General features: G+C 40.1%; 1 protein-coding gene across 5 annotated transcripts in view; it reads left to right on the forward strand.

Moving 5' to 3' along the window:
- MAST4 (microtubule associated serine/threonine kinase family member 4) overlaps positions 1–27,634 on the forward strand; it is a 514,811-nt gene that overhangs the window by 433,015 nt on the left and 54,162 nt on the right. For all 5 annotated transcript variants that reach the window (XM_070412101.1, XM_070412097.1, XM_070412098.1 and 2 more), the window contains 6 exons: positions 4,295–4,364; positions 9,741–9,819; positions 16,025–16,182; positions 18,075–18,150; positions 20,124–20,333; positions 25,368–25,469. In XM_070412101.1, coding sequence (XP_070268202.1) covers positions 4,295–4,364; positions 9,741–9,819; positions 16,025–16,182; positions 18,075–18,150; positions 20,124–20,333; positions 25,368–25,469 — 695 coding nt within the window. The remainder of the gene's footprint in view (positions 1–4,294; positions 4,365–9,740; positions 9,820–16,024; positions 16,183–18,074; positions 18,151–20,123; positions 20,334–25,367; positions 25,470–27,634) is intronic.

A 27,634-nucleotide genomic window follows, 5' to 3' on the forward strand; every position in this document is an offset into this window, starting at 1 on the left:
TCACAGCTTACCAGGGACAGTTCCACTGAAGGCCAGTCAAGGTTTTCCTGTGTCCACTTAGATTCTGAGCAGCTGTCCAGGTTTAATGAATATCCTGCCATGACATCTGGAGAGGAGCCAATTTCTGAGACAGCTGTCTAAGTGAAAGGAAGATTTCTAACTCTTGCATCAGCCGGGTCTGGGAGGCAAACTTCTCAGGAGACTTGAACTGTTGTTTCTGAAAGTTCATTCAGCCCGAGGTCCCCCCATAACTGGCATTCCTCCTGTAAGAAGATCCGCGGTTGGATGCGTGAAGTTAGGTCTGCAGGTTTTTAAGCAGTGCCAGTTGCCGAAAACCTCCAACACTCATTGTTAAGGTTTAAAACATCGCAAGTCATTTAGGCAGATCAGTCAATAATAACAACAAGGATTCAAGTGGGGGCTTCTCTTTGATCCTCTGGGAGTTTCACATGGCAGTTATCATTAATTCTTGGATTCCCTCAGTCCGGATAGAAAAATCAAGGCAACCAGAAACGATCATTTTGCAAGCAGACAGCTATTAAAAGCGCATTAATAATCTATAGTGGGTATAGCATATGCCTTTTAAAAAGATTTGCAGCCTGTTTCTCTGTGGCGAAGACACAGGACTTCTCCAGCCTAATTACAAAGCAATCAAACAATTTAATTAATCTGGAAATCACTTTCTTAACAATAACTGCCTCGAAAATGAGGCACCCTGTGCAGCGCCATTAGGTAAAGTACCATTTTGATATATGCTTGTTTATTAGCCTCGCTAGTTCCCCCTGGGGATCGCAGAGTTAATTACCTACCCAGCCGCCTGACCACTGCTAAGGTGTTCTTCACCAGGTCAGAAACATCTGCAGCGGTACCAGCAGTCTGTAAAGTGTCCTAGCTCTCAAACATCCGAGAGGCAGCAAATCCCCGGGAGCAGCAGGATTTGAGTTATAAGCAAGCGCAGCACATATGGGCAGAGAATTAACTGGCACCAGTTTTCATTTGAAGGTCTCTCAGGTATTGCTCTGCAGATGGGGGGATGAATTCGGAAAGCCGTGCTGTGAGGAGTGAAGGTCATGTATAGGACTTTGGTTTCGATCCTTCTTGCCTTCTCACCCCGGGGAAGCTCTGTGCTTGTCCACAGCAGTCTGGCCCTCACCTCTGAGATAGGAATATACAAGGTGTGCTTTATAATTTGATCTGTTCTAAATTAGCAGTTATTTTGATCACTATATAACTAAATAGTGTCCCTGAGTCTTCAAAGACTGAGTCGATAACAGAAACCAATGTTTATTTTAAGTAAGAACATAAGACTTCAAAGATTGACTTCTACCTACCTGATCTGCTAACCTTGTAATTTCTCCCAAAGGAAATGTGAGGAATGTTTTGGTAATAAATGACAAAAATCTGCACAATACTCATCTACCGTTTTCTTCTGTGACCCGCCCACCGCGCTTCTCTCAAAATTCTCTGTCAGTGGGACAGCCATTCTCCCAATGTACCCACATTGGAAACAAGGGTCATTTGTAGTCTGTGACCTTTTATCACTTATTCCTAGCTTGTCACCAATTATACTTGGTCTGCTCACCTAACAATTTTTCTATTGTCTTTCCACGTCTTAGCCTAGCTCCTCCTCAGCCATTCCCTTGCCTGCCCACCCAGCGCAGTCATGCCAGTTAAAATCCCTAGCATCTGTCTCTTGCCTCCATACATCTCCTTAGGCTTCCCACTAGCTCCTACCAGTACATGTAGTTGACAGTTCCCTGCTTCCTGAGCCCTTCTATTTCGTCTCTTACCTCCAGCTTGCTGAGCTGCCCTCAAATTAAGCTAGTCTCTTGACCTTAAGGAGTTGCCAGGTATTCTGTTCACAACACCCTCATTTTCTCTAATAGCTCACTACACTTAAGAACCTTTGAAATAATGTGGTGTGTGTGTGTGTGTGTGTGTGAATTTCAATTTAGTTTTTCAATCTGACATGAAACAAGAAGAAAGATCTATGAATAGTAAGACAGTACAGAAGGCTGTGTAGTTTTGAAGTTGAAGGGGTGGGAATTTGGGTTAGGTTTTATAGCTGTGTAGGAGTTCATGAGAAGAAAATGAGGAACATGTTCAATGAATGGGCCCAGAAAGGCAGCACAAGATGGAAAGGCAGAACCTGAAGGTTTTTCTTTCTTTTTCTTTTTTTTTAAGCAGATTTAAGTTAACTTGCCTCTGTATTTCTATCTCTGCCCATTCATTCTCAAAGTGATGGGTCACTGTGTATTATAAAATGTTACAAGGCTTCCTAGGGACCACTCATTAAACTTTCTAAAAGTGAAAAGGGTTTTAAGCTAATTCCTTGTTTTACCCTTCTTCCGACTCTTAAATATATTCACTAAGCACTCTGTAGTTAGTGTAGTTGATCTCAGATCATCTCCAGATACGGTGTTTTCTTTACAAAGAACACAGGGCTAAGAACTGGTGACAAGTTCCGTTGGCCTTATTATTTGTTCTGAGTGAATAGGCTCGCAGGGATTGTTCTGAAAGCGCCTTGGCTTCCAACAATCATTTTGTTTCTCCTAATAATTTACTGGCAGTGTGCTCTATATGGGGTGTGAGCAAAGTGAACATTTTTTCCCGAGTGGAAAACAAAATTTACATGAAGATTTCTGGCAGTAGATTGGTTTCTCTTTAAAAAAAAAGTTTTTTTTTTTAGCCACCCTGAAATTATTGAGACCTTTTAAGGAATATGAAGAGTGATGTACCACCTAAGTTGGGGAGGGGGGCGAGGGGAACAAAGGCGGTTGAGAGAAGTTGAAAGCACTTAATTTAGCCATGTAGATAAATGGACAGAAATAGTCCTGGATTGCTGGATGGCAAAAACAGAATCCATTCTCCAGGGGCCCAAGGAACAGCACATGCAAAGGCAGATAAATTTGATTGCAGCAGGGGAAAATGCTTCTCGACTCTCTACCCACAAAGAAATGGGCTTTTCCATGCTTCCCCGTTAATGGCTCTGATTGTGCTATCTGTCATAAAGTTAATGGCATCTGTTGAAGGCATCAGCTGTGAAATTTGCAACCTTGAGTTAATTGAAAAATTTCAGTAGAGGTGTAGCCAATCCAAAACTCCTCAAGGTAACAGTAAACTTACCCTCTTTAATGTGTTGGTCTATTCTTTTGGCACAGAGGTAATACATTGTTTACCACTACGACGAGGTACTGACTTTAACATGCAATCTTGTATTCCTTACACCTAATTACAATTGTCACTTCGATTGCAAAACCAGTAATGTGGCAACTGGCTTGCTGTTAAGGATTAAAAATACCTTCCTGATTATTTTCCCTGTCTCCAGAACGTACAGGATTAGTTTGCAGCCTTTCCTCACCTCCTTATTGAAACCAGCCACAGCCCCACCGGGTCCTCAGATAACGCTGCCAATCTAATTAAACATGCGGAGGGAAGCAGGGTGGTCTGGAGGGTCCTCAGCTTCCCCACACCAGCTGCCTGCCAAGCTTTCTGAGTGATCAGCAGCCGGCTGCGTGTTCTCACGGCCCCCACGGAGCTGTCCTCCTTAGAGTGAGCCGTCCGTCTGTGCTCTGTCCCCCCAGAAGGTCTTGGGGAGGCCCCCTGTCAGCCTGTGTGTGACTGTGGTTTTTAAAGCCTGCCTGGCCAGTCACAGCCCAGCTGCTTAGGAGCAGAGGGCTCTGTTGAATAAAGTGTTGGAAAGGGCGAATCCTACCGGGCCACTTTGGCCATGCTGAGATCCACCTGGGCTATTGGAGACATAGGCCTGGGCTGCAGTATTTATGACTAGTTCTAACATATCCATCCATCTTTAAAATATGTACTAGGGAATATGAGGATTTATTTTCCAGAACTCAGACTTTTATTCTGTTTACTACAAATTAAAGCCACTAAGGCCCCCTCTCTAAAATAGAAAGCCCATCCCACCCGGCCCCCTTGAAGCAGACGCTTCCGCATCCATCCTGCTGTTTGAAATGCTAGCACATCTGGGAGGGTGGAAGCCCAAACATTCGTGTGTCCGTTATTCTGTAGGACTGGAATATTTAGGTCATTAAACATGTGGAGGGCTGCTGGCTGGTGATATAGGGGAATGAGGTGATTCATATACCTTGTACCCTTGGAATGCTGTGCTGGAACTCTGTCCCCTTCCCCCAAATTCCTGCTGCAGGTAAAACTAAAGCATTTTGCAAAAGTGGACAGAAACTTAACTACTAAAGAGAAGAAGATTCTGGATGTGGATAATGACACAAAAACAAGATCATGTTGTAAACTTTGTCCTTCTTTCTCTCTGCAGGCAATAGCCCTCAAGATAGCCCAAGAAATTTCTCCCCCAGTGCCTCAGCCCATTTTTCATTTGCACGGAGGTAAGGACTTCTTGTGAGTTGAATAACAAAATGTTATGTAGAGAACCACACTCCCACTCCCCCCAGCTTTCCCCTGAGCCCCCTGCACCCTTGCCTTCTGCCTTGTGAGGTCCTGCCTGTTACATACGGTAGGACCTTCTCTGAACTCCCCTGGCCAAAGATAGCATTGGCTATCGCAGAACTTTGTTATAACTCTTGCTTTAACCGTTTTAGAGATGATTTCTGCCTTGTGTTAGAGTTATCTCTACCTCTCGGTCCTTCACTCGACGGTGGGCTCCCACCGATAACAGGAAATGACCATTTCCATCTTTTCCCCCATGCTTAGTACATGCCTTATACATGCTTAATGCTCAACAGATTTTTAGTGAATTTTCTGAGCTTACAGTATAAGGACTTGATTCATCTATGTGTCCTGGGGCAATATTTTATTGTTGTTGTTGTTTTTGAAATGCACTTTTTAAAAAAATAAATATGACTTTTTTGGGGGGGGTCACAAGGTATCAGCTCTAAGATGCCCCTTTACTTGAGATCATCAAGCCATCATTTGATCGGTCCCCCTGAGATAAAGCCATGCAGGTGCCATAGGAAGGTTTATGTTTTCTATTGTAGTTAGAATTGGGCACCAATATCGAGGACATCTGCCTCATATCTGGGTCGTTGAATCAAGAGCAGTGTTGCCCTCCAAGGACAGCGGGGCATATAATCTCATATAGAAACTTTTCAGGGCCAGATCTTCTATTATGATTTCGCCAAGCGAGAGGGGTCTACCCAGCCACCTTTCCTGTGTCTGTCCAAGGAATTAGTGTACTTTACCCTGTCGGATTCAAACCTCCACCTTCCTGGCCCGATAATCCCTCTCACATACGTACCCTGTCCTTTCCTGCCCAGAAATAGCACACAGAAAACAAAATACCCTTTCACGGAGGCCTCTGAATATTCAGGATAAATTCACTTGATGGTCTGAATGTCCTAGATATTTGCTGAATTTTCCTTAGAGATCTAGCTATACCTTGAAGTGGATTAAAGTAGCACTAAAAGACACATAGTAAGTTAAAAAAAAAAATAGATTTGTTTTAATACTTGTTACTGACTGGCAAAACTGCGGTGTCCTCACTGCCATTTGTCAGCGTGTAGTGCATTTTATATTCCTGAATCCAGAGGAGAGGATCTGTTTGCAGTATTTTCAGACTTCTCTGTAAGTAAGAGTCCCTTGTAAACATTGTCCCCTTCCGCCCCCACCCCCACCCCCACTGTGTGTTTAAATGTTCATGTCTGAGGTCTCGGCCCTCCACCATGAGGAGGACACGGAGGAATTAAGGCATGACCTCCCAGAACTTCCTGAGACCCATACCCTGATTTCCTCTAGTTCCAGCTTTCCTTCTTTGAGCTCCTTGTTTTAAGCACTGTAAAGAAAATGGGGAAATAAACTGGTCCCACAAGGCCTGTGTTTGCCCAGTGACTATTAATTCATGGCGGTGCTACTCTTATCAATGAAAACAAAAAAACTTTGAAAAATTGACAAACAGGAACCCACCATAATCTTTAAAACACACATCTCTCTCTCTTTCTTCTTAAAGAGAATGCATTTAATTATTTTAAGTAATAAGAAAAATGCAATCTCATTACAGCATGCATTTAAACATGACAGAAATCATAGCCTCTTAATCCTGCCAGATTTATGAAAATGAAGAGAATTTAATAATTAAGTGGGTGACTGGAAGACAGATGAATCTGGTTTCTTAGCTATTAAAAAAATACACAAACCCCCAGGCATGCTAATTTTTTTACAAATAAACCATAAACCGTGACAGAAGATTATCATGGGAGACCTCTAGTTCATTTTGCATGAATTTCCAGATGGAACTCTCTCCACACTCTTCAGAAAGTATTAATTTAGACAGGATATGAGTGATCATCTTTTTAAACTTTTATTCAAGTAAATAGAACCCGTGTTTGCTGTGAAAACTCCAGTTGGCATATTTTTGTTTACCTAGGGTCTGTCTCTTGCATTTTAAAGCGCAGTTTCATTTAGAAAACATGGAAATGCCTCTCCGGGTCCTCCATCGGCTTCCATTTGGTATAAATTTCTGAGCCTAAAAAGTAATGCCGTTCCAAGACTTCCACATTTTATTATTTTGTGTATTTGGTCCAACAGAGGAGAGATTGCCCTGTTTTTCAACTTACTCTTGGGTATAGGGATGAAGATCAGATGATTAATCGTTTCTGATCTTAAACCATGTGATAAGTAATACTCCCCCTGTAGACATCCTCTGTAATGTCATAGTTTAATTTCAGACTCAAAAGTATGATGGACACGCTTTCCAAATTATCTAATACATATTTGAGAGTAAACTCATCTAGTTAATTTTTTTAATATCAAGTTAAAACAAAAGGATGACAATAAGCATTGTAGTATAGTTGATTTTGTCCAAAGCAAGGAAACACATTTTTACTTTGCTAACTACAGTACTGCTAACTACAGTCCATCTGATCGTGGAGTTACTTAACTTTTTTTCCTTGATGGGAAGAATAACATTGTTCTGCCTTTCCCAGAAGTTGTGGAGACTTATTCTTTATAAATTGCTTTCACTCTTGGGCTTATAAGCCCTGAATAAAGCCATGTGTGTCTCCTACTTGCCTTGTTGTTATTTACCAGGTTAAATATCTGGATATATTTCCACAGGCAAATGACTGGAACAGACCTGCCTGCTGAGTTCAGGTCAAAAGGCACTTGTTGAGCGCCAGTGGGCAGAGCAACCTACTAGTTATGTTCAGAACTCTTTCTGGAGAGAACTTTAGTTGGTTACATTATATTAGCTTAGTCCAACTTCAACTAGAATATAAAGTGCATCACCCAGGTGACTATACCAATTAAACAAAGAAATCTGCTTCCTTTTCTTACAGTTATAGCAGCCAGGTTGATATGAGAACTTTTCATTCTTTCTTTGTTGTTCACCATATTAATCTAAATTTTTGGGAGTGGTGTTGAGATGTTTTGGGTTTTTTGCCCATCTCTTTGTATCCCGTGTTCCCATCAGATGTTTTCCCCTTCTTACCTTTTCATTTAGCAGAACACTGAGATTTCCACCCACAAAGAAAAAGCTTTTTTTTCCAAAAAGCCTTGTTGTTTTGGCAAGAATATCATCTTGTCTTCAGATAACATTTTATTGGTAGCTACTGCAAAGAAAAGACAACATTGTTAGTGGGATCCAAATTGCACTTTTGAGATAGCTTTCTTGAAGAAAGGGGCATTCTCTCTGAAGTACTATATATAGCATCTATAGTAACTTCTGATGTGCGGTTGTCATGGTAATAAAAATGCAATGGTCCTGTGTGCTCCATTTGAGTAAATAGACACGGACAACTTAGGGAACTTTATGAGACATAAATTATTTCTGGTCCGTGGATGCACAAGGTCCCAAGCACATTTTTGTTTAAACGTCTTTCTGGTTGTGTGTTTTCTGGAATAAGCAAATGTGATTTATGCTTCAGAACTAATAAGAACATGACTCCTCTTGGAATTGTTCATTCATCTGAAATAAGTTCATTGATACCTGAGGGAAAGGAGAGTTAATGAATCACAAAACAAAATCATGGTGGGGGAAATTCTGTCCCTTACTCTTTCCAGAGACTAGTTTATGATAATTGCTATTAAATGTACTGAATAATCCTTTTAAAATCATAGCCTTTTCTTGCTTTTAAAAATTGGAGGTGTTTAATAAAGTCCAGGCATTGGTTTTTAAGTCTGTCCTAAGTAGCCAAAGAAAACAGGACCACCTGTGTCCTTTTATTTGACAGTTGGATATCTTTAGAAGCATGTTACTATAATTGTCTTCTTCTTAAATCTTGAACATTTTCAATGGTTTAAAAATACTTTTAAAGAATATATGACTTAATTCTCCCCTGGTATATTTCCCTTAATTCTCCCCCTAATTCTTCTCTCTGGTATATTTACAAACATATTATTTTGCTTCTTTCTCTTAAAACATTCTTGATTCAATTGTACTCCAATCATGGTCACAGAAATGACAGGTAAATGTTACTGAAATCTTCACATTGTAGTCCCGCTGTGATTTGTTCACTCGGAACTCTCCATTTCGTCTTTGTGGACCATTTTCATTTCTCGGAGGCAGCATCCATGGTAGCCTAGGATTACATTCTCCCTTGAACGTAATTTAGGCTGAACTGTCAGTTTTTTTTACATGAACATCTAATTGTGACATTTCTCAAATTCAAGTCTAAAGCTGTTAAATTCCCTGACTTCAACTTAATGGTGAATATGTCTGATAAACATGGTCCACTCTCATCTCTCGTGTAGTAAATTAATATAATCATCAATTATAAAAAGTCTGCATTTGACACTCCATCTGAGGATGCAGTGTAGCTCTTTATAGAGTAATTTTTTCCTGTTTCCTCCTCGCTAATAAAGCAATGGCTCTGGAAGGTCAGAGAGTTCAGAAAGTTTGCTTTCTGGTGTGTCCTCGCCTTAACAACAGTATTGTCTCTACTACTTCATTAACTCATCTGAGACCCTTGTAATGACGCTAATTCATTCAACCCAGAGAGCTACCCGTCCCATCACCATTTGGAAGTAAAACCACTGTCTTTAAGACTCCTGGCAGCTTTGGCTCTATGACTGGGGCGAACAACTCCACTCTTTGCATTAAGTTTCGTCCCTAGCACAACATTTTTATTCTACCCCCACTGTTGGGTAGAGCAGGCTGCATACTCATAAACTCTGCAAGAGGCTTTAGCTGAAACACTTTCTAAAGCCAGGTCATGTCAGAATGGAATCACTCTTAAGAGATTCTGAGCTTAAGGTCAGACACTTTCTTAGTGCCAAAGTCATTTGCCACTTAAGGCTTGAGCCAGCCGTGAGCCTGCTGATCCTTTCTTCCCCAGGCAGGATGAGTAGGACTGTTCCCTGGGAAACAATAAGCGGAACTGTCTTTAGGATGTAAGGAAAGTCCCCACCGGCTTGCAGCACTCGGAATCCAGGCCCTTCCAGATCACGGCCCCGTTATCAGTTTCCAGATTAGAGTGTTTTCCTCCTCCCTTTCTGTTTTTATTCGTGTGAATCTGCTGAGTCTGACCATTGTAATTATCCCAGGTATTCATTTTGTCAAAGTGTATTAGTGAGAGATCAATAATATGGATCCACCCATTCACTTTCTCCTCGTTTGGGCATATTGATTCAGTTTAAATAAAAGTCAACCTGCTGTATAATTTTTGTTTATTCTGGCCCCTGCTGAACATTTCCACATCCTCACTGACCATGTTTGTGTCATTTGTTTGACTAAAAGCACTTGGTTTCCCTGGGATTCCCGGGTCATGGCACTCCACTGTTGGCCTAAACTAATCTCATATTCTCAACAGAACTGATGGACGCCGCTGGTCCCTGGCTTCTCTCCCCTCCTCTGGCTATGGGACAAACACGCCCAGCTCCACCGTCTCTGTAAGTGTCTGACGTTCCCCTCTCCCTCACCACCTACAGCTCTTATGCTGGCCATGTTTTCTCTGGGTGTTTCCGTGTGGGGAGGAGAGGATAAATGCTTTATGTCTGTCACTCTGAATAGGTTATGCATCAACTGATGAGCTAACAAACATAAAAAGGACGTCCTTTTTGCAGCAAGCTTTATTTTATGCTATGGTGCACCAATTGAGTAAGTCCCAGGATCACAAGTTTGAAGATCAGGAGCTTTCCTTTTCATACCATTTGTAGTTTGGGGTGGAAAACACAATCTCGTTTTATTGCTTTGGTTCCAAGCCAGTGATAGTAATACTGACAATGCCATTTGATGGCCTGGGTCTTGTTTTCTTATGGGACTTAGATGCAGAGTATTTGTATGTTTGGGGTTTTTTTTGTTTTGTTTGTTTTTCTTCTTCAAAGAAAAAAAATGGCCAGCCTTAAATTTATCTGTGCCTTCTGGATAAGAACTTCCTTTTAAGGAGAGATTAAAAGAGCTTCCTAGTAACTTAAGACAAAGAAAGAGACAAGATGAGACCATGAAAAAGGATGGAGGAAGGAGGATGTTCTCTTGCTCCAAGCGATAGCATTTCAACAAGAGCCCTAATAATGCCTGGCAATGGCTCGGCAGGTCAGATAGGTGCTTTCTCAGTTTAAATTAGTGATGCTGTGGGATCTCTGTCTCTGCAGAGCCTTGGTTGCTGATCATTTATGAAGACCCGGTGTGTTGTATGTGTTCAGTGAATACCCACGGGGTGGTCCAAATGCTCTGTCCCAGCCAGGAGTGTCACCTGGTGACTTTAGAACCCCTTTGATTCATTTCCATTTTGTCAAAAATCTGTGGTTTATTGAGGAGGGCTGTCCTTCCACTTTTTTTTTTTTTCACAGACCCAAGTACCATGCTAAGCATTATAAAGTCAGCTACTTAATTACACTTAAATTGAAAAGAAACTACAATTACATTTATAAAATCTAACTGGTATCATTACTATCTTATATGTTTCCGAATTCCAGATGCAAAATATGTGGGCTTTTGGAGCCCCTTTAAAAGTGACTTATTAAAATCTGTTGGTTTATTTTTACCATTTCCTTATAGCATCTTATTGAGGGGAGGTCATTTATTTTCCTATCCATTGTTCCATTTTGTTGTGGTATATGAGTTTATTGTCCATTTAGGTCATGTTTGTGAAACATCCTGACAACCTTGAGTAGTTTCAATGGCACATCCTTCTCACAGCAGAAAAGGATGCTTGAAACTCCTACATGGCTCCAGTGGATAAAAAGGTCGCTAAGTGACAGTAAAGTCACCCCCGGTTAATGTGTCAGTAACTGTCATTGGTTATTGGCTCATATTTTAGATGTTGAAAACATGGAGAACCTCAGTGTGAAAATAAATGCCAAAATGTATTGACAAAAAAAAACAAAAGTGGAATTTTCTAAATTGTAAGTGCTCTTCTTCCCTAGACCCTTGGGCCTCTCCAATCAGAACCCAGTCACCAATAAACAGAATGCTTGGTTCTTTGGTGGCTTTCTCATACATATTCTCATTTAATCCTCCCTATGCCTTAAATGTATATCATGTCTTTTAACTCCACATTATTTTTTATTTCAACTATATTGCCTTGTTTTGCCCTGCAGTCAAATTTTATTATAATTGAGACATCAAAATTTCTCTTTTGCCAGAAAAATAGGGAAGAGTGCAGGATCTTTCTTTTTCTATCTCCAACTAGTAAATCATACACCACTTTTAAAAGTGTACCTATTTTTTTTTAAAGGATGAGCTATGTAGAATCAGGCTGTGTTTGGTAGAAATGATTTTTAAAAAACAAGTTTTAAATAAATGCTTATTATGTGCTCGGCACTAGTCTAGTTATTTGTAATGCATTTGCTCATTTAATCCTAGCAATATACCCTGTAATGTAGTTGCTGTTCTTTTTCTCCATTTTATGGATCAAAAATGTGAGGCACAGAGAATGAACTGAGGGACTGTGTGTACCAACCCCCTTGTTTTAACAGTGAAAACACAGTAAATGAGCTCGACTTAGGCTCCTGGCTCTTTTTAAGGAATTTACATGGTGTTTCTTCAAACAAACCTTGTGATTTATAAACTTGACCTAGCCATCTGTCAGAATGGAGTCCCTGCTGTCCCTGACTTCCATATGTGCCTAAGGAGGAGCCTCCTGGGACAGTGGTTAGTCACACACATACTCTGTGTTTCTAACAGCTTCTGGCCAGAGGTAAGACAGCTTTTCTCTTGTGTGTATTTTATTGAAGTGGTAGCATATCACTGTTGACCTCCTATTCCTGTTTTGTCCTTCAAAATGAAATTTTAGCTTTCAGAATTACTCCGAAGGACACAAGGCACTCTTTCATTTGTGGAGTGTAGGTGCTGTCACACAGAGGTTCAGCTGCCTTTTCTCCCTATTGGTTGTTGCTGAAAATTATGACTAAAAAGTTGAAGAGTTACTTCTCATTTTCCTGTTTCTTTGTGTTCTTGTATCTTAAATATTAGGGCAAAAACTTAGCAAAATTGCTTATTAGTCTCTTTCTCTTCTAAATCTAATCTGAATCACTTTTAGATTCTCAGTTTCTGGGTTTACTTATTTAGTCAATGAGAAATGCATTTTAGTTATTTTTTAAATAAAAATACAGAATATATACAAATAAAACTACAGACACTTTGAAAATACAGTGTAAGTTTTACAGACAATTGTGTTGTTAGCTGAATTCCAGAACTTCTTATGCTGGAATGTAAATATCATGTCTTTGTTCTTGGATATTATGGAAACTGCAAAACTGGCTAGTGTTAAAAATGCTATGTTCCTAAATTGGAAAGATTTGATCATATGAAGTTTAATCGGTCCTTCCAGAGAATATTTAGTGTTGCCACTTATTTTAACTTCAAGTTTTGAAGTTAAAATTAATTTGTGGAACGTTTAAAGAATATTCAGATAACATTCATAATTTTTAATTTTAAAGTAAGTCATATGTAATTGCAGCAATGGGAGGATCCTTCCCTATATTTCTTACCAGATAAATTATTTTCTGCTGGGGGAAACAGGAAATCAGAAATGCCTTAAATATGAGATGTGACTCTAAAATGATATTACTTGAAATAGATAAGTAAAAAATTATGCATGCATTTGAACATTGTCCTCTGCAAAATGGTTATCTTGAGAGACTAAAGGCTTTGAATGACTAGAGGCCCGGTGCATGAATTCGTGCACGGTTGGGGCCAGGCCAGCTTAGGGGAGGGGCCGCAGGCAGTTGGCCAGCCGGCCCTGCCCCTGATCGTGGTAGGGGAACCGATCGGGGGTGGGGCTGTACAGGGGTGGAGCCAAAGGCAGTTGGCAGGCCACCCCTGCCCCCAATTGGGGGCAGGGCTGGCCAGAGGGAGGGGCCACGGGTGGTTATCCGGTCGGCCCCACCCCCTGGTCGAACTCCCGGTCATATTCCCGGTCGAGGGGACAATTTGCGTATTAACCTTTTATTATATAGGATATCATTACTAAGAACATTTTGGGGTGACTTTATTGCCTTGAGAACTAGCAGCACAGTTTTTGTGTCAGTCTTCACTCTTTGAAAGTGGATTGACCTTATGATGCAGTCAAAGGTCATATGCAAACTAGTTGGGTGAGACTCACTGGCACCACACTTAGAGAACATGCTAAAAATGTAAAGTAATGAGCTCAGCTAATTAAGAAACTAATTCTTGAAACTCTTCTAAAAGTGGTGTTCCAAGGATGTTTTGACCAGTGGAGGTATCTTTTCAATGGGGTATGAGGTCTTGGCGGGGGCAGGGGGGCAGGACCTACACCCTCTGTTGTCCTGGACGCTCTCTCCACTGGCTTTGCATCCTTTACTGCTGAAACTGAGCCTTGCATTTCTCTGTTGTCCCATATCCACTCACTGCTTGGGCCCCATTTGGTGCCTTTTGACTCCCCAGGGCATTTGGGGGGCCTGCAGTTGTTCCCAGTGCTTGGACTCATCCTGTTGTCACCTGTCCCTATTTGCACCTCGCTTGCTCTCACTGAGATGAGGCTCTCTCCCCAGAGCAGTCCGAGCTTCCAATGCTTCTTTAATACTGTGGAGGTTACATGACTCACACCCCTGCACCATTGTTTTATATATTCCCCATCACACATTCCTTATGGAATTCAGTTATATGGCTGTATATGGCATAACCACATTATTTTCCTCTTAGCGTTAACTTCTGTTAACATTTTTGTTACCTTAGCTGCAACTATTTTTAAAGACACATTTTTATTTTGTTTAACAAATAAAATGTTAATTATACCACGAAAGCCCCTCCCAGCCGATCTCTTCCTTTCTCCTCCCGCCCTCCCCGGAGGTAACCCCCCCCCCCCCCCCCCCCCCCGAATTGGAGTCTCTTGGGATCATTCTCATGCAAGTGCATAATATCTTATGTGAACTTCTGGAGCCTGCTACAAATTAATTTGGAATTAATGTTCACATTTTAGAAAGGTAACATGATCCCTGTACTGTACACAACAGCCCAGCAGCAACTGGCCCAGCAGCTCATAATCAAATATATTAAATTTCTACAGCAACCTGAGTCAACATTCACACTAAGTGGATTAAATACATATTTTTAAGTAGTTTGCCATCCGTTCAGTTGATGCTTTGCCATCAAAGGGGATTACTATACACTTATGAATTAACTTCTGGGTTTCGGGGTTTTGAAATCTGAGATACAGAATTATGGACCTGGATTTACCTTTGAGATATATGTACAGATTCTTAATTCTCTTTTTCTGTTTGTTAATTTCCTTATTTTTGCTTTTATCACAGCTGCTTCTCTCCTGCTTGGGTTTTTATTCTTTTGCCTATTTCTTGAGTTGTTGTATGTTGTTATTTTTTCATAGTGAAGGGTTTAAAGGTTGTGCCTGTACTTTCTGAATGGAGTTATGGTTTATCTCATAAACCTGTCTAGTAGTGTTCTCATTTTAATGGTTTATAAAATGATCTCATTACATTAGAAAAATCTCTATCTCTGTATGTACTTGGTACAGTGGTCTATAATTTCCAGGTATCGGGATATTTTTAAGCTCTAGTCACTCATTTCTAGTGTCACTGCATTGTGATTTCAGTGTTTATGAAGTGTGCTCTTAACCTAATGACTTTTTTAAATGAAAAATAGCCTATTATAACTGAATTTTTAAAAGAGTGGTATCTTTCCAAATATGTTTATTCTAACTATGTTTCTATTATTCAAAAATTTCTCAATCTCTTGTTAGAATTGCTTACAGAGTTCATCATCCAATAAAAACATCAGTCTCTGTTTTATAGTTTTATTCTTCAGATTGATTAAAAGCAGTGTGATTTAACCATTCAACTTTTCTACCTTACCTTGCTCCAAGTATTGAATGAACATTTTCAAAGAGTAAATCTAAACTCAAGGGATTTAAAACTCACCACCACTTAAACTATTAAAAAAACATAATAGCCTTAGTCAAAGAAAAAAGGAAAGAAAATCCAGTTCTTAAAACAATGGCATTATTGAGAAAAGAATATTTCTTTGTTCCTTTTTTCACCCAGGACACATATCAGTGGTAGTTGCATCAAAGGGCAGCATGCTTTGTAAAGAGATCTCAGTTCCTAATTTATGATCACGCATCATACAAGTCACAGTCACAGTACTTGATTAGAAGCCACAGTAAACATAAGTGTACCGTACTCCGTTGAGAGCTAATCTGTCACTTAATGCACCCAAATTCTCACTCCAATTGTTACTGTCTTGCTTTGGCTTTGACTGGGTCCTATCCATTTTCAGAGCCTGGGTTTTCCCCAGAGAGGAAACTCTTTGGGGAAATCATCTTATAGACCAATGAGACGAAATATAGAAACCCCTGTGACCTCCCAGAGAAAGTATTAGGTGTTATCATGTAGGCAGTAGTTATTTATAACATGAAAAGGAAGCAGTGTAAAATGATGGGATATCAAGCTTTAATGCTTTTATATATACATTGAAAGACATTTTTTAATTGAATTTATTTGGGTTTATATTTGTTAACATTATATAAGTATAAGGGGTATAATTCTATAGCACATTATCTGTATATTATATTGTGTGTTCATCATCCCAAGTCATGTCTCCTTCCATCACCACTTATCCCCTCCACCCCCTACTGTTCTTAAGGTAGTCACATAACTTCTCTCTGGTTTGTTTTAGTCATCCTGTTCCTCCCAGGAGAAGTTGCACCAGTTACCATACCAACCAACGCCAGATGAATTACACTTCTTATCGAAACATTTTTGTACTACCGAAAGCATCGCCACGGAGAACAGATGCAGGAACACCCCTATGCGCCCCCGTTCCCGAAGTCTGAGGTGTGTAGACCCAATTGAAAAATGTTGCTTAATTGGATTGCCTCTTTTCAATCCTTTCAAGGGAAGACTTTTGGTCCTGTAATTCATGTATGCGTTCATTGATTTGTGAACTGCTATAACTATAGTGTGATTTTCCCATCTGCACAGGATGTTGTTAATTACCATTGAAAGAGGTCGTATTATTTTTCTTTTAAATTCTTACAATTCCTACGAATTGCTGTAGTAGCAGTAATTACAGTGGCTAAAGGATCTGTAAGACCTTCTAGCCTTTGGAAATTTCAAGACGATCGAATTATGGTGCAAGAGGAATTAATAATTTAAGAGGGAGAAGTTAGGCTGAAAGGGAAGACAACACATTGAGATTCACATGTGGTATTTAGATTCTACATTACAAAAGCCCTCCGAGAGCTTTTGTTCTTTTCTCCAGGATTTTGAACAAACTGTTAGCAGTCTGTGTACCTTGAATTTTGTGGATGCCCAATGTAGTTCAAATTTTTTGACAAAAAAAATAGAGCCAGTTTTATTTTGACCTTATTTCAAAAGTCACAGTTTGATGGTTGAGAAAGCAGACTCTAAAGCAGAGATCGGGATGTTTATGAGGAGTGCTTGGGATCCACCCCTGCGGAAGGAGGGGAAGCAGCATGGGCCACAGGGAAATGTGTAGCTGCCACACAGGCCCACAGTGTAGCTGACCCCACAGGGAGCCCTGGGGTGACATGACCCATCAGAGTTATATCTCCAGGTCCAATGGCCCTTCCTTTACATCTCCACCTCAGTCGCTGGACGTACTCCCCTGAAAAGGGCATGGCCTTGGGTGAGGTGACTTTGCAGCTGAGTCCATAGCTAAAGGGACAAACCCCTGTCCCAGCAACTGCAGGGGGACTGAGCAGCCATCTTGGGGTCCAGCAAGTACCAGATCTGATGGTATAGAATTGGTGCACTTTGACATATTAAGGTTTTATTATAAAAAAATATTTTGTCAGGAGTACAAATACTAAAGTTTACTCAGACGGGTTTTTTTCCCTCTGTATCCTTCATATTTAGTATCATAAACTGATAACAAATATCACCACATTTGGTAATTGTAGGATGTGTTAGAATATTTTGAGAAACGGAATAAAAGACCAATTTTATGCCTGCATTGAATGACATTGCATGTTACTACACAGCTGCCCTTTAGTTTATGAAAGGAGTTTCTAGGATCTCTAGTGCAAACAATGTCCTCCTGGGCATGTAAATACTCACACGGAAGTTGCACAACTACATACCACTAAGAGGGAACACAGACCTGCTACTGAAATAAAGAAAAACGCACCACAGTTGTACGCCTGTTTCATATTGTACATAGCGCCCACCTCAGCATCCCAAATAAATGTTTGCTAGGCTAGAAAATGGATTTCAATGCTGACACCTGTGTGTGCAAGGCTCCTAACCCTCTTCAGTGGGCCGTGGCGGAGCGCAGGTGTATGATGAAAGTGTGAAATTAGACACTTTCACATGGGCTTGAGGTTGTTTTTGTGGCCACCCTAACTGCTTTTATAGTGCAGTTCACTAACTGGTTTCCCGAACTCATGCACAAGTGCATGCTCCGTACAGAATATAAGCTCAATTTAAGACTGTTTCCTCAGTTATGCAGTGCAGCTGTAATTAATATGTGGCATCCCACTTCTCGAACTTGCTTGTCGAATCCTCATGAGGGTGTCTCTATGTTTGTGGGTAGGTGTGTGTGCACTAATGAATGATTTTGTAGTTTAGTACCTAATACGTTTATTTGTGTGTTTTTTTACAAAGGTTGCATAGTACTTTTGATGCAACCAATTGTTTATAAATAAAAGGCTTATTTTCATTTCACGCTGTGGCAAGTTTAAAAGGGTAATTTGCTTTGCTTGCAGCCCTGGACGTTCTCCCGCCTGCTGTGACCATGAAATAATTATGATGAACCATGTCTACAAAGAAAGGTTCCCAAAGGTAATGAGTTGAATTGAAGGTGCCTGGCATTGGAACAAACAGGCACCGCAGGTTTAGTGTCCGTAAGGTGGTTGTAAGGGATGGAATGGTTCCATCTAGAAATGACCTGCATACAACAGCACAGCCTCCTTAGAAAAATGGAATCACTAAACATGTTTACAAACTGCTGAGAGCTAGCCACACAGTCTGGTGCTGAACTGGCCCCAAGTGAGCCCCGCTGTTGTAGCACCACTGGGGCCTCTCGCCCCTGGTGCTCTCCGTGCCCATGCTCTGGGCCCGCAGTCTTGTTAAGCAGAGACTGTGTCCTTCCTTAGAAGCCTGGCATGTCATGGAAATCTTTTTTTTTTTTTTAGCCTGTTTTGTTTTTATGACTTCGTATCTCTTTACCAATATATATGTAACCTTAACAGTGCCATGTTCCCCATTAGAATGGCTAACGGAATTTTTTAAATAAAATATGTTTGTTTGTTTTTCATTTTAGAGAGAGAGGAAGGGAGAGGGAGAGAGAAACATTGATGTGAGAGTAAAACATTGATCTGCTGCCTCTTGCACACCCCCTACTGGAGATCGACCATGCAACCGGGGCATGTGCCCTGACCAGAATCAAACCCGAAGCCTCTCGGTGTGTGGGACAGAGCTCAACCAACCGAGTCACACCAGCCAGGCCTTGCAAAAGGGATTTGAACTGAGCCTGAGAGGCCTGGATGAATGGTTGTTGCCAGGCACCCTGGCTGCAAGAAGCTGCTGTCCGAGAGTTTCTGACACCTCATTTCCACAGCTTTTCCACCTAAGTGTCCTGCACATGTGGGAGAAGGCAATTTCTCCGTTTTGTCCCTTTTCCTCCCCCACCCCCTACTGTTACAGCCCTGGGCAAGAGAACAAAAGGAAATCTTTGGTTTCATAGATCAGGAGTAGAGTACTTATTTTTGTAATGAACCCAACATTGATGCCATTGATTAAAGCCATTTCAGCTTTTTTATCACATGTCACTTGTTTCCCAGGGAAGCGGGTCCTGACTGTAGTTAATATGGGTTAGGACTTCAGAGGGGGCAGGAGGCAGAGGGAACCTCCCTGATTAGGCAGCCAACAGTGAGGAGCATTGACTAGGCAATGGGGCATCACAGGCAAGGAAATGGACGTTTTAAAGGACATTGTAGATTTACGTTACCAAGGGAACCCCCTTGGCCTTTTGCACATGTCACGCAGCTTTTTGAGGAAAGGAACAAGGTGGTGTAAGATGCTGGTTCCTGGTACATGAAAACAGCCGAGGACACACTTGGCCTGTCCTGTGGGGCTCCAGTGACAGTCCCGATGGTGGAATAGGTAGAAACAGTGCCATTCGATGCTTTTGACAGTGTCTTTGAAAGAACTGAAGATCTGAAATGAAAGCATAATGTTTCACGAATAGTAATTTACCTGAAGAAGGTTACATGGGCCATTTTACATGGGCATAGGAAAAAAGCAATTATTGCCCTGGGACGTTCAGTTTCCCTTCCATACCTCTCAGATCTTCCTTCCACATGGTGTGACCTCTTTTTTTTTTTTTTTTCAAATAGACTGTTTTTTTAGGGCAGTTTTCAGTTCACTGCAAAATTGAGCAGAAAGTACAGAGTTCCCAAATATACTCCCTGACCCCACACATGCACAACCCCCTCCCATCAATATCCCCCACCACAGTAGCCCCTTTGTTACAAAGGATGAACCTGCAAGGTCACCTCATCATCACCCAAAGCCCATACTTTATGTCACGGTTCACTCTCCGTGCTGTACATTCCACGGGCTTTGAGGAATGTATGGTGACATGTGCACCAGTATAGTATCATCCAGAAACGAGGCTTCTTTCGAATTTAATTTCTAGACTTATATTTAAAAACTTGAGGAAGTCTCTGAAAATGCAAGAGAAGCATGATGATAGAATTGTCCAGATGTGTGTTTCCTTGTTACATCTCTGTGTGCACATCTTCTCTAAACAGGCCACCGCGCAGATGGAAGACCGTCTGACGGACATCATCACCAGCTACTCCCCTGACCACGTGCTCCCCCTGGCAGATGGGGTGCTCAGTTTCACTCACCACCAGATTATTGAGCTGGCTCGAGATTGCTTGGATAAATCCCACCAGGGCCTCATCACCTCACGATACTTCCTTGAATTGCAGCACAAATTAGATAAGTTGCTACAGGAGGTAAGGACCATGCGGCATGTAGAGTTTGCTGACTTTTTTTTTCCCCTGGAAAAAAAAAAAATTTATGAGAGCATTTGCTTAACAAGTTTTAACCGTGCGATGGAGTTCATATTCCAGGGAAGCAAAAAAGAAGCAGGGAAAAAATACCTCCTGATTGCTACTTGCCATAAATGGATTCTGGTCCTCATTTATAGTAATAGAAAGTTAATGTAATAACCTTTACAGAAACCTTGGGACCCAACAGCTCATGGCTCCAGGATAAGTGGATTGTGAAGGATTTTGAAGCAATGATTCCCCCCCCATCCCTTAGCCATAACATTATAAATTGCCTGAGTGCATGTGTGTTATTTGATGATGCTATCTACTTCTAATATCTGGAAAAGCTAAATGGAAAATTGCTGCCTTCTTCCAGGCTGTTGTGTCCTATTAATTAACCTGCATGTGGTATTGGGTGGTAAATGGCAACTTAGATTTTCATTAGTGTCAGTTCTTCTTCTAACGAAATATCCAATTTCCAAAATGATAGGTAAACACAGGGCTTGTCTAGGTCTAACTCCTGCAGGCCTCGCTCCTGATAATCCCTGGGACCGGAAGGTAGTGTGCACGGTGGAATGGCATTAGTGCTTAATGTTGCTATTCTGATTGAAATTGATAAGCCACAGCCTACAAGTAAAACCTATTTAGCCTATATAGTAGGGTATATTGTATTTCTGTATCTCATGAGGAATAAATTATGCCCATGTAAACATAATCGAAGATGGTTTTCTGTAAGTATGAATATGTGAATAATTGCATGAAGCTGAAGGAAAATATTAGCATCTTAGTTATCTAGAAATTCATCCATCCTTGCCCCTACGGAATTTAGTTGTGGCAAGATGAGAAGATCCCTCTCTGTGTAGCAGCTATTTTATCCCCTTTCCCATCCTAATCTCCCAACTGATTTTTCTGATCTCTGTTCCCATTTCTCACATTCCAACCTATTGCAGCCACTAAGGCAGTATTTCTCAGACTGACTTTGGGGATAAACACATTGTTTTATTTTATTTTTTAATTTTTGCTGTTAATTTCTAGTTTGATATGGACCAATTCTCCTATAAATTAAAATGAAAATTAACTACAGGCAAATGATCATGCATTTGGGTTCCAGCCGTGTAGAATGGCTGTAAGGGTTGCTAAATGCTTAGTCTCAGTAATTGCACTTCTCTCATCACAGACTGAACGGCTCATGGACTGGCCCCAGTCTTCAGGCCACCATTTGCGTAGCACTGCACTAGGTCATCATGTCTGTGTGGGCAGAGATATTGTCTGTTACATTCACCTAGAATAAGGTGCGACACAGCGGGGACTCAGTCCACATGTGCAGAATAACTGGCTTCTGACTCACTCTCACTAAACTCACTGATATGAGTTCAAATCCTCCCTCCTGTTCTATTACCAGGCTCAGGCCCTCGTCCTCACTGGTCTGCCCCCTCTATTCCTCACCCCTCAAATTCATACTCTGTGCAACTGCAAAAACATCTATCTAACATCTCAATACATTTAACCACAATACACTGTATTGATCTGTTTGGAGGCCTCAGTTCACCAGCATGCCATGGGCTCTGTGAGGGACAAGGATCGCCCTCAAATCATCTCTAACTCCCTGGTACTGGCCCCAGGCTTGATGTTTACTTGGCTCCTCAGTAACTGGGAGGGAGGCAGGTGGGAGGAAGAGGATGCATGTGTGTGCATGCCAAAATATCCCGTCCGTTCTGATCTGTTGTCAGGTAATCTAATTCTGCTGTTCCTTTTAATTAAGTCAACTTCTGGAAAATGCAGGAAACACTATGCATGTTACTTTTATGAGAATACCTTAAAAATTATATTTGTTCAATGGAGCCTTTCTAAACAGAAGAGACCTCTGCAAGATACTCTTTCTAAATTCCATGTTCTGTCCCAGGAGGTTGTTATAATTACTAGCTTAGTCCTGTTTTTCCTTCCTTCATGGACATTCCCCAAAAAGGGTACAATCAATACAAAAAGCTACTTACACCGAAATCTTTCACTTAATTTTGTTTCTGTATGAGAGACCTGACGGATTGTTTGTGACAATTAAAAAATCTTAGGGTTCCAAAAATCACCGGAATGGACCACATAATAAATAAAATAATGTTGATTTTTAGAGAAATTTCTTTTTGGGGGCAGAGAAGCATGTGTACTTGTGGCATAAAGGGCATTGTTGGGTCTGAATAAGAATGTTTTCTTATTTCTCTTCACAGATAAACATTTCCTTCAGTCCTTTTGTGAAAATCAGAACTATCTTCACAATCACATTCACAATGTCCTTTCAGAGTTTGGCGCTAAAAGGTCACAGGGAATTGTGGGGACTTGCTTTGCCTTCCCCATGATGCACTGTTGTCAGTTCCCAGCTGTGATATTGTGTGCCCGCCTGGCTCGCCTCCCAGCCGCTTTTCCCATTGTCAATCTCTTGCATACCCAAACCAGGTCTCCCTGGGTTTGGATAGCTTGATTTAACTGATGCCTTTTAAAGTACTGACATCTAGGTCAGTTCCTGATAAATGCTTTTATGTCTCCATTCTTTTCTTCTTTTTTTCACTTAGGTGTACTTAGCCAAAGAAAATGAAATACATAGGAAGCTATAGCCTGCCCTCAAATCTGGGTCTCAGTATTTTTTACAGTGGCCAACACTTAAAATACAAACACAGGTATCAGTAAGCATTGGAGCTTGTTGTTGGCAGCCAAGAATATATTATTCTTCTCATGCTGTGTGTATGGTTCTGATTAGAGTTATTTTAACGAAGCTTCCCCATTCCTCCTCAATAATGTTAGGAGATAAAATATTATCTGAGTTAATATAACCCATTGTATGTTTTGGCCTTATTATGGCTGGTAATTCTTAGAAGTAAGAATGAATAGATTATTACAGTTTTTAAAATGGAATTTGTATAATCTAAACTGAATATTTAAAAAAAATTAAGATATAGAATTATTATTTCTCTTTGAAGAGACTAACAAAATATGCAGACTTTTTAGATTTTTTTTGCATTTCTGAATTTATAAAGCAGTAATTATTAGAGTAACTAGCCCAAATTGTCAATCAGAAAGTTAGGTGGTGGCCCTAGCTGGTTTGGCTCAGTGGATAGAGTGTCAGCCTGCGGACTGAAGGGTCCTGGGTTCGATTCCAGTCAAAGGCACATGCCTGGGTTGTGAGCTCGATCCCCAGTAGAGGGCATGCAGGAGGCAGCCGATCAATGATTCTCTCTCATTGATGTTTCTAACTCTCCCTCTCCCTTCTTCTCTGAAGTCAATAAAAATTATATATATATTTTAAAAAGTTAGGTGGGGCCCAGCTGGTATGGCTCAGTGGTTGAGTGTTTACCTATGAACCAGGAGGTGATGGTTCGATTCCCAGTCAGGGCATATGTCCAGGTTGTGAGCTCGGTCCTCAGTGTGGGGCATGCAGGAAGCAACCAATCTATGGTTATCTCTCATCATTGATGATTTCTCTCTCTCTCTCTCTCTCTCTCTCTCTCTCTCTCTCTCTCTCTCTCTTCCCATTTCTTACTCTCTGAAATTAATAAAAATACATTTTTAAAAAAGTTAGGTGGGGATGTTTTATTTTATCTTAAGGGTAAACTAAACTATAAAAAAGATGTATAACCACATTTCTTGGCACTCATATCTTCCAAAATCTTTTTATTGTAAAACAAAAATTGGAAAGAAAACTTAAAGATAGCTTAAATATTATGTATATCTCCTTATGTATGTTTCAGCAGTCTTACTGGTTACCAGGACCTATAGTTATAGTTACTAGTTGGTTTGCTTTGAACACATTCTATTCTAACACTATTCACCTATGATCTTTTTTTGGGGGGGAGGGGGAGGTTTTTTTTTTTAATGTTAGTTGTTTTGCTTTTGCTGGTATATGATTTTTGTACCTACATTCTAGGAAGTTGCCTTTGATTTGGTGGTTTAAATTCAATAATCATATTACTGCTAAATAGAACCATTTTTCAAATATAACCAATTCTGTTTATGGAAAGGCTGATTCTTGTCAGAATTAAGCACCTTCAGTAATGATTTTAAGTGCTTATTACTATGTCTGTGCAATTATATTCTGTTGTACCAGCATCACCTTGATTTTTTAATCCTTAGTCGAAAGTAAATCATAAAAATTTAAAAATAAAAAAGCCTAAAAGTAAACATGCACAGAAGTTTACATTTAAACTTTTTAAACTTTTGTTTTAGGTCTCCTTTGATACAGATTTACCTAATTTCTTCAAGAAAATGTCATTGAAAATGAAAATGATTCTAAATAAACCGAGTCTTGTCCTCAGGCTATTTGTTGTGCATAGACTGCACGTGTAGGCCGCATGCATAATAAAATTTTAAAAGACTTTAAGTCAGTTAAATTTTATTGAGTTCCATGGCTAGGTACTATTTATTCAGTATGTGAAATCGAAATCATATGTATGTTTCCAAGTTTAAACTGTATCCACCTAACATTGGAAAAAAGAAATGCACACATTTTACATGTTATGAAATAACTAATGTGTAGACTAAATGTATTGTGTATGTAAAGTGTCTTTTGTGAATGTGTTAAATACCCATCGTCTGGGTTACAAAAGTGATCCTTCATTCACTCTGTTAGCTGTTTCCTACACGTAAGACGTTACATCTGGAAAGTCAGATTCCTTGGCAGCTGCCCACTCTACTTGTACCACAGACTTAATGTGTCATAAACTTTTAATGTCTCCTTCCTTCATAGTTCACATTAGGGGCCCTAATATTTGATTTTTAACAGAGAGAATTAATCAAAGGTTTGCAATTAAAATTTAGCTAATAGAGCCATTTTGGAGATATAGAAGTTTAATAGTGTCCATTTATGTAGCGCTAATGTCCACTTATCAATCTTTTAAAAGTATTTTCTAAATCGCTTAATGTTTGAATATTTGCAATTATCTAATTAGCATGCTTTGCTGAGTTTCTTTTCTGTTTAATGGAGCAACTCTGTATCATCATTCTTTCTCATAGGCTCATGAACGTTCAGAAAGTAGTGAACTGGCTTTTATTAAGCAACTGGTCCGAAAGATCCTGATTGTTATCGCCCGCCCCGCTCGGTTACTGGAGTGCCTGGTAAGTTGCCCCTCGAGGTGACTCCATTATTTATTGTTAACTGCGGAGAAGCCATGACCGTCAGCTCCAATTCCTTTTGGCTCCAAAGACCAGCGCTAAACAGAGTCAATGGGGACTATAATTTATGATGACATCCGTGTGTGACTTGTTTTCTGGCTCTAAGTAAGAATTTGAGGACTTGTGCTGTAGTAAGTGATAGTCATATCACATTCTGACCAAACTTAACAGCTGAACATGAAATATGTGCCTCACCCAATCTCAGTGTAATACTCTGCGACCGCTGATTTAAATTCTTGCTGAGCCTCACTTTTTGGGTGTTGCCCAGATGCAAAGAAACAGAAATGAGAGGTCTGATATACGGTAACCTGTAGTTACAATTATTATTTGTTAAAATTTGGCATGTTAGAAATATGTTCTAGTCAGCAGCCCATATGGGAGAATGCAATAGGACCTCATCCAGATCTGAAGACATGACTTAGAATTTAGTTCATTTTATCAGTTTGTTTGTTTTTGTTTTTGTTTTTGTTTTGGTCAGTGATTATTTTTCTGTTTTAAAATATCTGTTTTATGTAATTCTCATTGAGATTTTATGAAACACTGAACAAATATGAAGCTTTGAACATAAGAATGGTTTTTAAAAGAGCTTAGCTAGCATACTATGAACACTAACTTTTAATTGCACTAGCCATTAAAACATTTTATAACTCGATGTACAATACAACTTTTCAGAATTATACATACCCCCCCACACCACACACACATTAACATTCATAGCTTTCTATAATAGTGACATATTCACAGCCCCACTAATATGTACAAATGCATAGTGAGACGTGGCAGAGAAGAAACCTTGAGAAAGATAGGGGAATTGGGAGGAGGCCTCTCCATCGATGGCCAGGAGCCTTAGAGCCACAGAATCAAAAGGACCACTTGGCATTGAGTGGTCCTTGGAAAGATAAAGGGGCAAAAAGACTGATGCCTCGGGAGAGGAGGAGATTGTGTGACTGGCAAATGTGGTTGAAGAAAGACTTGTTATTCATTCTCCCAGTGAACCTTGTGCACCACATGCGTGTACCTCCTGCGGTGACTTAATTTGGGGGAAATACCATTTAGCATAAAAACTCGTTTCTCTGGACAGCTGCAGATAGGCTCAGAGGAGATCTGGCCTTAGAAAGGAAATGAATCCTTTACAGTAATCACTCCTAATCAGAAGAGAGAGAGTAAAAGCATAGCCTCTCAAAGATAGAAACAAGTGAACGCAGAAGTAGATTTAAAAATGTTGCTTTCAGAACTGTTGAAAGTTCAGCTGAAACTGGAATTTCTGAATTTTCGGGATGTGTCTCTCACCAATGGTCTTATCTGTCAATGTCTTAGGTGTGTCTGAGGCACCGAGTTTATACATTGGTTTGGCTTTACTCCATTTGCAGCAAGCTTTTTAATAGGGCCTTTATTTATTATTCTTCTTATTAACTTTCTCATTTTATTTTTCCCATCACCATTTATCTTAGAAACTCTTTAAGTAATTGTCAGGTGGAATTCTGAGATTCCAAAGTTGCATGCTTTTGGAACATTAATCAACATAGGAAAAATTCGGGAGGGAAAAAATCTAGGAAGTATAACTGAAAATAGCAACTGTGCTTTAAATCTGTGAGCATAATTGTTTATAGCACATAAATCCTTCTAGAGTGATGTGATTCTAAAGCTTTTTACTACGTGCTAGACACCACAGACACCAAGGAAAGTAAAAATACATAGGAAAAATGTGCTACCGGTTTTTAAAAATAGGCAGAGGTAATTGGAAGCACTAACTTCGCATTTTTCTTTCTTAACCTTCACACTATATGAATGTTAATGACTTAATTTTAGAGTTTACTGATAAAAAAGTGGTAATTTTGAACGTTTTCCTTCTAATATCTTTGGACACCCCTGTACTAAGGGAGTTTCTGGCAAAACCTTTGACAAAATATGTTCTAATATTACTTGTTTGGTGTGTGGCTCTTTGTGGGGAGAGAGAAACTGGATCTTTTGGATGAGATTCCCAGAGTTTAAAACTTTGCTAAAGAGGCACAATGAAAAATTCAGACCTGTTTATTTTCAGTAAGATAGATATCTTAAAAGTGGAGATAGTACCTTAAAAGTTGCATTACAAGGACATTGGGAATGGT

The sequence above is a fragment of the Myotis yumanensis genome, unplaced genomic scaffold (genome assembly GCF_028538775.1).
Source record: "Myotis yumanensis isolate MYYU_CA2020_CCGP unplaced genomic scaffold, mMyoYum1.0.hap1 SCAF_4, whole genome shotgun sequence".
In the NCBI taxonomy this organism is placed as follows: domain Eukaryota; kingdom Metazoa; phylum Chordata; class Mammalia; order Chiroptera; family Vespertilionidae; genus Myotis; species Myotis yumanensis.